Raw genomic sequence first — 11,880 nt, 5'->3', positions numbered from 1 at the left:
TTAAAGAAATCTTAATATAATATAAGAATATGTAATTTTTTAATTAAAGAAATTTAAAAATGTTTTTTAACAGCAAATTTAAAAATTTTATGGTCTAAATGTATATTAATACATATATATGTAAGTATTAAAATCCTTGACCTCGATTGCAAAAATGATTTCCTTTTGTCAAATAGAAATCTATATATGCAAAGATTGCATTAGAATCGTGTAATAAGATGCATATTGAATATTTGATTAAATATGATATTTATAATAGCTGTAATAGATTGTTTTATAATATTATGAATAACATCTAATTATTTAGTATTTTAAGTTAATAATAATATAATAATATTTAATAATAAAAGCATTTTGTTATTTCAATTTTTCGATCATATTTATTATATACACACAAAATGAAAGTCTTATTTCAACAATTATATATTTTTATGTTTTTATTTCATTTTATTTTACTTCATATCAAAATTTTATATGAATTTTTGCATTTTTTAATTATTATTCTGAATATTGCTTTGCTTATAATATGCTTAAACAAAGACAAATTACAAATTATTATATTTCCAATTTATTGCAAATAACAAACTTTTCAAAAATTCTGCTTATTATTGATTCTGATAGATGGCACTATATTCCAATATAAGTTCCAACATATTGTTTATTTGTCCGACTGAGCAAGATGTAATTTTAAAATAACATATATTTATAAATTTTTTTACATAAAAAAGAAGATTTAAATTTATATAATCATACAATTTTTTTAAAAAATATTAAATTTAATTTAAATTTTTATATTTATTCAAATAATATATACATCCTCAAATCTATTTTTTAAATAAGAAATATAATTTATGTTGTGAGAAATATAATTGGGAAATAAAATAGAGAAATAAAATTTTCGATTATTGAGAAAATATAAATTCCTAGAATAGGTAATCACGGTTTCCAAAATTTAATTATTTATTCGGTAACTATCGGGAAGATTCGGCAGTGATCGTGTCAATGTCGAAGTTACGACACACAGATACAAAGAAAATCAACATCGGTGGTCGTGAACACCCTGACCTATTCGTTTCATGAGCATAGGCAGACCGAAATCAGACAGCGACGCGACGGTTGAAAAATTATGATAGCATCTTCGTCGTGGTCATCGTTCTCTTTCTTTTTCACGTCACTACTACGCTACTGTGATTGGCCGGCAAATGGTGGACGAACCGTTGTGTTGTTCATTTCGATGACGCGTATATTGTGTGCGTAATCGTGTACATCGACTGAAAACCATTTGGCAAATTTTCTGGCACGACATCTTGGCCATTGTCTTCTTACTCGTAATTTTTTCATCGTTTCGTGCATCATATATATATTATTGTATTAAACGATTTCCTTGTGAAATGATTGTGTACTTTGATTCGCGCAGTATCGATTCGTAGACGGTTGGTTTACAACTGGCATGCATGCTGTATAGCACTCACAGCACCCACGCTGACAGTAAAGCTCTGACTGCAGAAGCGTATGTTGTTATCCCAGTGCTCAGTGACAGATACTTAGCTACGTACACGGAAGAGAAACGCTATCAACATCTCGATGGTGAGTTTGTAAATTATTACGTCATCTGTCACGTCATTTCTTATTGCTCATATACATTAATATTCTCTTGAAACATTTTGATATTTGTAATTTATCATCATTGTTTTCGATAAAGTATTATTGTGTTCTCCCCACTTCGATCGACATTCTGTCTTTATCTACTTTATACTATTATTCTTTTCAGTTACTGTCTACCATTGTATATATAGATATGTAGTTCTTTTATATGCACTGAAAGTTATATTTACGTGACAAATTAAATTTATGGCTGATTAACTTCAGAGTAAATGTTTTTAAAATGTAATGATTCTATTGGTAATCAACGATATTACGAAATTAATCGTAAGATTTAATATCCTGTGTCTATCATAGTCAAATTTCATGTCAAAGCACGTGGTACTGACGTAAGATATACATATTTTGTCGTAACTATGTATGTACGCAGTATACGTACGAATCGATCACTGACTTTTCAGGGTTATTGCATGAATAAGACTGTAGATTCGAGGAGTAATGTCGTTAAAAAATAATACATCAATAAATATTTTATTGTTTTCTTTACTAAATAATTGCAAATAACTTTGAAATGATATTTATTAAAAATTAAGTAGATTAATTATTATAGTAATCAAATATATTTTTTATTATTTTTTAAACTATTATTAATTATTTTTATTAATTATTTTTATTAATTATTATTATTTATATATTTTATTTAAACAAAGTTCAAAAAATTATTTTTCCATATAAAAAATTCGATATCAATTTATTTTTTGAACAAGTTATTTTTTTCTATTAAAATTCTATTAAATCTTGTTAAAATGTTTATTATGACTGAAGTTTCATATTTTACAAAATAGATTTCTTTAAATACATGACCACTGTTCTAATTTTTCGATAAAAATGTATATTATCACGTGAAGGACCACCTGACCTGCTAAAAATAGCAAACTCATTTGTATCTAATCTTCAAATGAAATCTTTTTTTAAAAAATGAAATTCGATTAAAAAATATTTTATTGTATAGAATATTTTTTTTCATATTTCTTTATCATTGATGTTTTTAAATACTTATATTAGTTCAAAATAATAATATATGTAATGATATATGAAAAAATAATAATATACATGTTACTATATTTATTTTACATTCTTATCTTCTCCTCTAATTATTCATAAATTTATTATATGTATAATTTTATATTCAAAATTTATTTTAATCGCGTGATACGCTTTAACGTATTTTAATACGTATTTGAACGTATCACTCAATACACATATGAATTATGTAGTTGAATTTTAATTAAGTTCTACTAATTAAATGTTATTGCGAACAAACATTTTTTTCATGCAAGGTTTCTGCGTGCTTTTATGAGCTAGAATAATCATATGAAAAATCGCAAAAAAATCACAAAATAATAAAAATCATATATATTAGTAAATAGATCAAATGAAAAGAAAATGAAAGAAATGAATGAATAAAATGAAAGAAAGTTCATGTCATACAATCTGTGAAAATAACACTATTTATTCTTTTTTAAAATTACAAAATACAAATTACATAGATAAAAGTAATTTTATTTAAAAAATTTTTTATCTTTCCTTTTTTAATTTTTCAAATGCAAATTAGATATTTATTTTATAATTCATTTCGTTAAGTCTTATTAAATAATAAAATATTAAATTAAAATTTTAATACACCTAAGCAAATTAAAAAATATATTTAATATTAATAAATATATTTGATATTGATATTATGAAATATTAATAAATATTAATAAAAAAAAGTTAAAAAATATTAATAAAAAAGTTAAAGAAACAAAAATAAAATTTTCTTGTAAAAAAATCAAAATAAAGAAAAAATAATAAATTATTATTTTATATTAAACTTAGATTTGTATTATAAACTGAGATTTATATTATATTAATAATAGATTTGTATTATATTATCATACATTATTTTAAATGTTTAAATTTCTTTATGAATTCTATGTTTTTCTTTATTCTATTAAAAATCAAACTACTTAACTCAAATCTAATTAATTCTTATTTAAAAATAAAGAAAAAATGATTTACAGAAATTACAACAATTTAATAAAAGAAACTATTCTTTTAAATAATGAATCAAAAATTTATAATTTCATAAATATTTTTTATATACATTGTTTTCTTTCTTTTATTTATATTTATTGTTAATATAATATATTTTAATCTTAAGTAAAATATAGTATAAAAAAAAAATACTTAGGTGAAGCTGCGCAAAGTATCAGTGACAGGGAGAAATTACCTTGCCGTTTTCGGTTATTCGACATTCAAAGGATACAGAAGAAAACGTCTTGTGCATGAAAAAGGTATTTTTTGTTCAGAATGTTCAGAATAATTTAACTATTTATGCTAACAGAGGCATTAATATTTTGACTAACCTCGGTTTTTTTCGTTCATAATATGAATTTATTAATAAAGTTTTATTTATCTTTAATCCGAAGTAATTATTCTTTTATAAAAAATGTGTACTATGAAGAAAAATACAATTAAAAATAAAAAAAAATTAAAAAGTAATCGATAAAATATTCAACTTTCTATCTATTATTATGAGACGACCTACTTTTTGATATCATATCATACAATGTTAAAGAAAATTAAATATCAATATTTGATTATTTTCGTACTGGAATATTTGCTTTGAAATAGGAATTAAAGAAACTAATATTTTGAATATGTGTATCAGATTCTTGTTTATTCTTTGACAAGTTTTTTATTGGTATATCTTTTTATAGAACATAAAGTATATTACCAACTAAAATTAGTTTTTTGCTTTTTTCAATATAAACTTCAAATATAAATATATTTTAAAAATAGTATAAAATATATTAAATAGTTACATGTCGAAAATGTAATCACGTGCATGATTTATCTCTTTAATTTTATAAATATATATATATAAATTGCATATAAGTATTAAAATAACTAATCTCTTGCATATTTTAAAATTCTTTTATTATATTTACTTGTTGAACAATATTTTTATTTATTGAAGACATATTAAAAAAAAAAAAATGAATAATACGTGAAATAAAATCGCATCAAATATATCTATAAGATAAAATATTATTTTATTTTTAGAAATATGTTTTTTATATATAATAAGGAAATTCGATTTATTCCTATTAAGACTTATATTCAAAGATAAATTTATCACTTTTAATCATTTTGAAATTAATTGTTTTTGTATCTAAGCATTGAGTGTTTCTTAATAAAAAGAAAACAAATTTTATCGCGTATAGAGTAAATCGAATGAAAACTATTTTTATACTATTTCTAATTGTTTAGTTATTTCTAATTGTTTAGTTATTCAAAAAAATATTTCATATCAAAAAATATATTTTATCGTAATATATATTTAATAAATAAAATATAATTTATAATAAATAATCGACTATTATTTCAAATCGAATCTACAGTAATTTTTTAAAATTTACAAAAATATAAAGATTCTATTCTTAATTCAAATTCATCTACAATAAATAAATAAATATTTCCTATATACCAATATAATATGGAAAGATTAAATAGGGTAAATTTTATTTCAATAGAATTTCAGTTTAAAATTTCTATAAATTACAAGTTTTAACTCTACAAAGTTTTAATAAATTGATTTCCACTTTTTATTTAAATCAAATTACCTCTAGAGAGAGATATTTTATTTACTTTGACTAAAACTGTTTTCTTGCAACTGTATATAATCATCTTATTCAAATTCATAAATTAATTTTTTCTTTACTACTTGTACAAACTGAATTAGCTTTCTCAACATAACCATTTAATTTGGAAAAAACAGAAAGAAAAAGGATAAAAATTAAATAAAAAAATAATAGAATCTGAAAAGAAATAGTAAAGTAAAATAATTTGATATGTTCATGATTCACAGCATTGAAAAAGATGCTAACGCCGGGACGATCGGGACCAATCAGTCCCGAGGAGATCGGCAATGGACCTGATACAAAAGATCCTGGTGCAACAGGAAATGGTTCAGGGACGTATGCGCGTGGTACGCGCACCCCAACCACATATGAGACTGATGAAAGGGCAAAAGAGTTCCTTTCAACAGGAAGAACTGGAAGGAGAAATGCTCTAACGGAAATCTTGAGTCACCATGCAGAAACAGGAATATTGGATTTGCCAGATCGTTTTGAAGAGCTCACCATGGAAACAGGTTAGCCATATGAGCAGTAAATTATCTTGATTGTTTCATTGATCCACGAATATGACAAACAGGAAAATAAGAAATACAAGGTGCGTCTTTTTTCTTTGTTATTTATATGATTATAAAAGTAGAATTTTTATCTTTCATAATCAAAGATCAATGAATTTCTGAGCAAAATTTAAGATTATTAAAGCATATTAAATTTTAATATATTTATGATAAAAGTGTGGAATATAACTTGATAAATCTATATAAATATATTAATATTTGAACACAGGGACTGCATATAATATAATGAATAAAAGTATTTGAAGATAGCAGATATAAATTTCGAATATATTATGTAAACAAAATATATAATAATAATAACTTCATTGATTTATTAAGTAACTCTTATTCTGCTGTGTTTGAGTTAATGATAATAAAAATAAAAAATTAAAATATGGAATACAGAAAAATATGGAATAAAATTTTGTATAATTTATTCTTTAAAAAATCAATTTCAAAAATATACATATGTATACATAACAATTTAATAATTGTACTATAATATTTTATATATAATATCTATATAATTTTCTGGGAAAACATGAAAATCTTAATCATTTGTCTTCGCTTAAGAAGAAGAACAAATATATATTATCAAATATATATTATCAAGAGTAAATATTGCATCCATAATTAGATATCTACGTAATTTCATATTGATTTTAAATTAAATTGTATTTACACGACCAATTTGCAGGTCAAACGAATAACAGCAATCAAGATTCAAATTCACCGGGTACTTCAAAACAGCAAGGTTGACGCGGTTCTGGATTTGTTTTTATAAATGTATTGGTTGTAATGTAAACACGCAATAAGGAAAGTGTCGTTTGAAGTTCTATAGGAAGTTGCTGAAATATCATGAAGTTGTTTTTCTCTTGTGTCAAATCAAACTAGATCTCAAACTTTACGCACAGTTTATTTCGTCGCTATATTGGTGCATACTCGGTGAGGTCGCTTGAAAGCCAGTCACATAAGTATGCAAATACATGAATATTGACATGAATATGTTATTGAAATTGAAGCTTATTGTTTGTAACGATTATTAGTATGACGCAATATCAAGTGATTTGATATTATTAAAAAAATAATGTCGAAGATTTAGTAACCTTTATATCGTTAATAATTATTAGTACTCGATTAATATTTCGAATTCTATTAATACTCAAAATTCGTACAATACAAAATTATTTGGTGTCTCGCGAAAAAAATTTTTCACATTGATGTGAAATCTATATGATAGTCATAGTATGTTTATACGTATGCATATCCATGGGTGTCTTGTAAATTGCGGATATGGTTAACAGGGATAATTACTTGTATAATTATTCTATACATAATTCTTTACACGTTGTGCGTATGCTGCGTTTAGGATTTAATAAAAATATACAATAAGTTTTTAAAAGGCAGGAGGGAGCACTTTTTTAAATAATATATGTACCATTTATGTCGGTAATTTTTCTTGATCTTTTTTTGTCGTTAGTAATGATTTATCTTTTCAAATACATTTTTTTTAAATTTATGCTTAATATATTCAATTTTTTTGCTATTAAACCTTTCGCATCCACAAATGAAATATTTCTTGACTTTATATAATTTATATTATATCATGTATAAGATATTTCACGTGTCTTTTTTTTTTTTTTTTTTTTTTTTTTTTTTTTTAGAACGCAAAAAATCTCATTATAAATTCAGAATCTCCATTATTTAAGTGATCTTGGTCTTTATAATCTTTAAATGATTCTCCACCATGACTTTTAAATAATCTTAATTCTCTAATCATGATCTTCAAGTGACCTTGACCCTCCATCATGATCTTCAAATAACTTTTAAATAATTTTGACTTAACGAAAAGATTAGTGTTAAATAAAAACCATTAGATATTTTTGAGAACAAATTTTTATATATAAAATTTGTCTCTTGAACGTATAAAAATTGAAAGAAAAATACGCAATATATCTCATCTGAGATATCGTATAAATCATATTGTATCGCTAGATATTTGTGGATGTGAAAAGGTTAAAAGAATTTTATAAAAAATAGATCAAATATATATATATATATATATATATATACATAATAGTATGACAGTACTATGTGTAATGAATTATATTGAGTTTTATAATAATAGTACGATATTCCAGCCAAAGATCAAAAATCTTGTCGATTTTTGATTACTATACTGTCTAACATTGGCCTAATATTGTCATATTTAAAACTAATATTTTTATTCTTTGTTATTAATAAATTCTATATGTTTTATGTAATTGTTTTATTTAGTTTATTTAAGAAGAAACATTGTCGAATTAAATATTTATTATAGAAATTTTAATTGTAATTTTGTTCACATTAACAAAAAAATATTATTAAATTATTAAAATTTTCGTAATCTTGTCAATTTCAAAGTATATTTCATTAAATACCTAAGGATATATATTTATGTTCCTAATATTTAATAACTTAATTACAGCAACGAATATTTACATCTTAATTTTCTAAATGTGCTTTAAATACACAATATTTTAATAGTACAAATAGAATTGGTTACTCTAGATTAAATGATTTTTCTGTTAATGTGATTTATATTTATATTTAATATAAATAGTATATTTCATTGTAATTGAATATAATAATTAATAATAATTGCAATACATGTTATGATTGTTGATATTTAATGTATCAAATAGTGATATTATAAAAAATATTATAAAATTCGTATTATGTTTTGCTAAAATTAAACAACTAAAGCAATTATTCAAGTCAAAGAATTTTATAAAAAAGATTCTTTATATTTTCAATAAATTAAGAAATATGTTTAGAAAAATATTTTATAATATTTAAAACTATACTAAATGATAAATTATATAAATTACTTTGAATATATATTGAATTCGTATTGATATTTCTTATTGTGATTCTAAATAGAATATTATAAAATTTTATTTATTATGTATTTATGCATTTTTCTCTCAAATAATAAAGTTATTCATGAAAAAAAAAATATACTTTTTGATTGTATGTAGTAAAATACTCAATTTGAACACTGTACTGTAACGTAAATTAATAACATTTTATATAAATACATATAATTTATATATTTAATTCTTCAATTTATTTTTCAAGTATTGTTTTAAAAAAAAATGAAATCCTAACAATATGAATAATTTTGAAACTGATTATAAAATAAGAGAGAAAGGTATTTTTTTCAAAATAAATTTTTTTTAAGCTTATAAAATAACTAATAATTTATTATATATCATTCTTATGCATATTTTGTATATTTGTTGCAATATTTTAAATTGATTTTATTGGAATGAATGAATATTTTTTTTTTTTGATGATAAAATTTCTGTTCGTAATAATGTACAGTGCGCTAATTGTGTACAAAATAATAATAACTTTTATCTGTTGATATAAGAACTTGTACAAATAATAATAAGAACATTAGATCTTTTAACTATCGAATTGTAAATACATATAACAACAGAATGTTTTGCGTGTAACAATAAACGACTGACGAATGATCTCGTGTAAAGGAACTGTTTGTTAGCGTGTTATTTTATTTTTGTTTGTAAGGTTTTAGCGTTCCAAGTATTTAATAATATTGTTTCACGTATGTATTAGACTTTTGCTACAATTTAAATACGAATAAATTTTATTGTTACTATAATTAAGAGGATAAATACAAGTAAACAGCATTGAGCTCCTAACAGTATTTATATAAATGATAATTAACGAAAAAAATATAATATATAAAGATTAGCAAAATAATTTCGATTCAATACTTGTAATGTTTTACATTTTGATTGTACTATTGAAAGAGAAAATAGAATTTCTATAATTTATACATGATTTTCGTTACGAAAATAGAATATAAATATAAAATATAAATATATATATTTATACAAAATACTCGTCATTCGCTTTGTATGATATAATTTTAATCTTTAGGATCCCAAGTTTTGGAAATAACGCTTTACGGATTTTTCTAAAATCCAGCAATTGTGTCAAAAGTATGTTTAAAAACTTTATTAAATACTTTTCAATATTAAAATAATTTACATAATATTTAAGCCAATATTTCTTAATGTTGAGTAATATTTAATATATTTAATATAAGAAGATAATTTTTAAAAGATAATATTTTAAAAGACAATATGAATTATTTCAGTTGGGGATCTAAGGATTAATGAATTTATAAGTATGGGTGCTACTATTTATTTATATAATAATTTATAAATTCTCTTCATATTAGTATCGATACGTGCAATTCAAAATGTATCTTAGCGACAAAACTACGAACAACTAGATAACATTCTATGATACGCGATGAAACTATTGTTAATAAATAATGAATGTCGATCGATGAAAAATCTTGTCGAATAGTATGTACAGCAATGGCCTTCACGATTTAAGTCCATTATTTGAGACTATTGTGTTTAACGAATAAACACGATTGTAACGATGTACGCCACTCGTGTATGGGAACAGAATCATAAATATAATTCATATTATATGTGAATCGGTCATCGTGTTTTCTTTATTCCTTCTCTCTCTCTCTCTCTCTCTCTCTCTCTGATTGTTTTTATGATAATCATCTTGACTTTGAAAGCAGTAGCAATTATTGTGCAAATAATCGAAACAAACCCTAGTGCAGATACAGAACTGTAATCATCATTTTATGACTCTTCACGCAATATGAATATTTAATTGAAACATGGTTGCTAATTATTCTAGAAGTGTAATTTACAACAACACTACACTTGACAATAATCTTACATGATTTATTATTTTCTTTGGCGCGGTATACACGGAACGTAAAATACGGATGTTTGCATCAGATAAATATTTCGAAGAGAATAAATATAATCACGATTTCCGTGGAAGTGATTTAAAAATTATTCATTAGAATCTCAGATTAATCTCTTTTGTAAAATTTAATTCAACGAAAAATAATTTATCACGAAAATTTTATTTTTATTATTTATACTGTGGGGAATTTTAACATTTGTATAATATTTTTAATCCGTGAATGTTAAATATTATATTCATTTTATTTCGGTAAAAAAAAAAAATCTTTTTCATATGGTTGAAGAAGGAATGATTTCATTCTATTTTAATTTATTAATTTTTTTTCCCCCATCTTTAATTCTCATTTTCCATACATTTTGAAACTCGACAATTCATTACATTACTTGTAACAGGTATCGGTATAAACCTATTACAATTATCGTTGGAAATTACTAATCGAGGGTTTTGTTAAAGAGAAATGGAAACGATGGCAACGATGACATAACGCATGGTACAGAAGATATATTGGTTTCCACGGTTACAGAGAGAAAGATATTAAAGTGGGCCGGAATTACGAGACAAGATCCATATACGCACCCTTTTTCACAAGCAAATGCAAGCGGCGTAACAATGGAAAAATTCTGTTTACACAACCTGTCAGCTTGTCGTACGTTCACGTATACGGAATACTATAATAATACGGAATACTACTGACGTGAAAGAGGAACTAAACACCAAGCTATTGCAACACGATGTATAAACATCATTAAAGTATAAAACTATAAATGATTTTGATTTTTATTTGTATATGTGCGAATCTTTTTTTTTTTTTTTTAAAAAAATATTATATAAATTGTCGCACGTGAAATATGTTAATTTCTTAAAAGTTTATAATCGATATTTTGACAAATTATGTTAAAAAATAATACATTTTTTTCTTAAAATAAAAACTTAAATTTATTATACATAATAGAAGAATAAAAAAAGTATCAATTAGCCTGATAATACTGAATGTTAACTTGGAAATAATCTTTTGAAACTATCTACATTATGTTTTACATATTTTTATATATCGTCAAATCTAATAGGAATATTAATGCGTTTTAAAATATATATCTGTGAAAATAAATTCACATGTAAAGTTTCGCAATATATGGATCTTATAAGAAAATAATTTATCACATCCTTCTCGTATGCCCTTTTTTAAACGACAACAAAGCGAAAATATGATTGATGGATCACTATACAGATAA

General features: G+C 23.1%; 2 protein-coding genes and 1 long non-coding RNA gene across 6 annotated transcripts in view; 2 read left to right on the top strand and 1 right to left on the bottom strand.

Annotated features, from left to right (window-relative positions):
* The first annotated feature begins 934 nt into the window (after positions 1–934).
* On the top strand, positions 935–7,350 carry LOC102674040. 4 transcript variants are annotated; one of them, XR_004150896.1, is made up of 4 exons: positions 935–1,587; positions 3,836–3,938; positions 5,516–5,880; positions 6,537–7,350. XR_004150896.1 is itself a non-coding variant. In XM_006618586.2 (4 exons), exons 1-4 carry the CDS (start codon positions 1,585–1,587, stop codon positions 6,596–6,598), a joined length of 453 nt encoding a protein of 150 aa, XP_006618649.1. In that variant the 5' UTR covers positions 945–1,584; the 3' UTR covers positions 6,599–7,350. The 4 variants fall into 4 exon arrangements, 2 of the variants coding, with proteins under 2 accessions (XP_006618649.1, XP_006618648.1); XM_006618586.2 differs by having other exon boundaries at positions 945–1,587; positions 5,516–5,800; XR_004150895.1 differs by lacking the exon at positions 3,836–3,938 and having other exon boundaries at positions 939–1,587.
* A 3,711-nt stretch (positions 7,351–11,061) lies between these two features.
* The window catches only part of LOC102673815 (gustatory receptor for sugar taste 64f-like), a 6,722-nt gene continuing 5,903 nt past the window's right edge, over positions 11,062–11,880 (top strand). The window contains exon 1 of the mRNA XM_031511896.1: positions 11,062–11,381. Coding sequence (XP_031367756.1) covers positions 11,380–11,381 — 2 coding nt within the window. The 5' untranslated portion in view covers positions 11,062–11,379. The remainder of the gene's footprint in view (positions 11,382–11,880) is intronic.
* Positions 11,733–11,880, bottom strand: part of LOC116185987 — a 24,351-nt gene continuing 24,203 nt past the window's right edge. Inside the window, exon 3 of the long non-coding RNA XR_004150892.1 lies at positions 11,733–11,743. This is a non-coding gene — a long non-coding RNA (uncharacterized LOC116185987). The remainder of the gene's footprint in view (positions 11,744–11,880) is intronic.

This window comes from Apis dorsata, unplaced genomic scaffold (genome assembly GCF_000469605.1).
Source record: "Apis dorsata unplaced genomic scaffold, Apis dorsata 1.3 scaffold_360, whole genome shotgun sequence".
Classification (NCBI taxonomy): Eukaryota; Metazoa; Arthropoda; class Insecta; order Hymenoptera; family Apidae; genus Apis; species Apis dorsata.
This window is presented reverse-complemented; position numbering and strand designations above follow the sequence as displayed.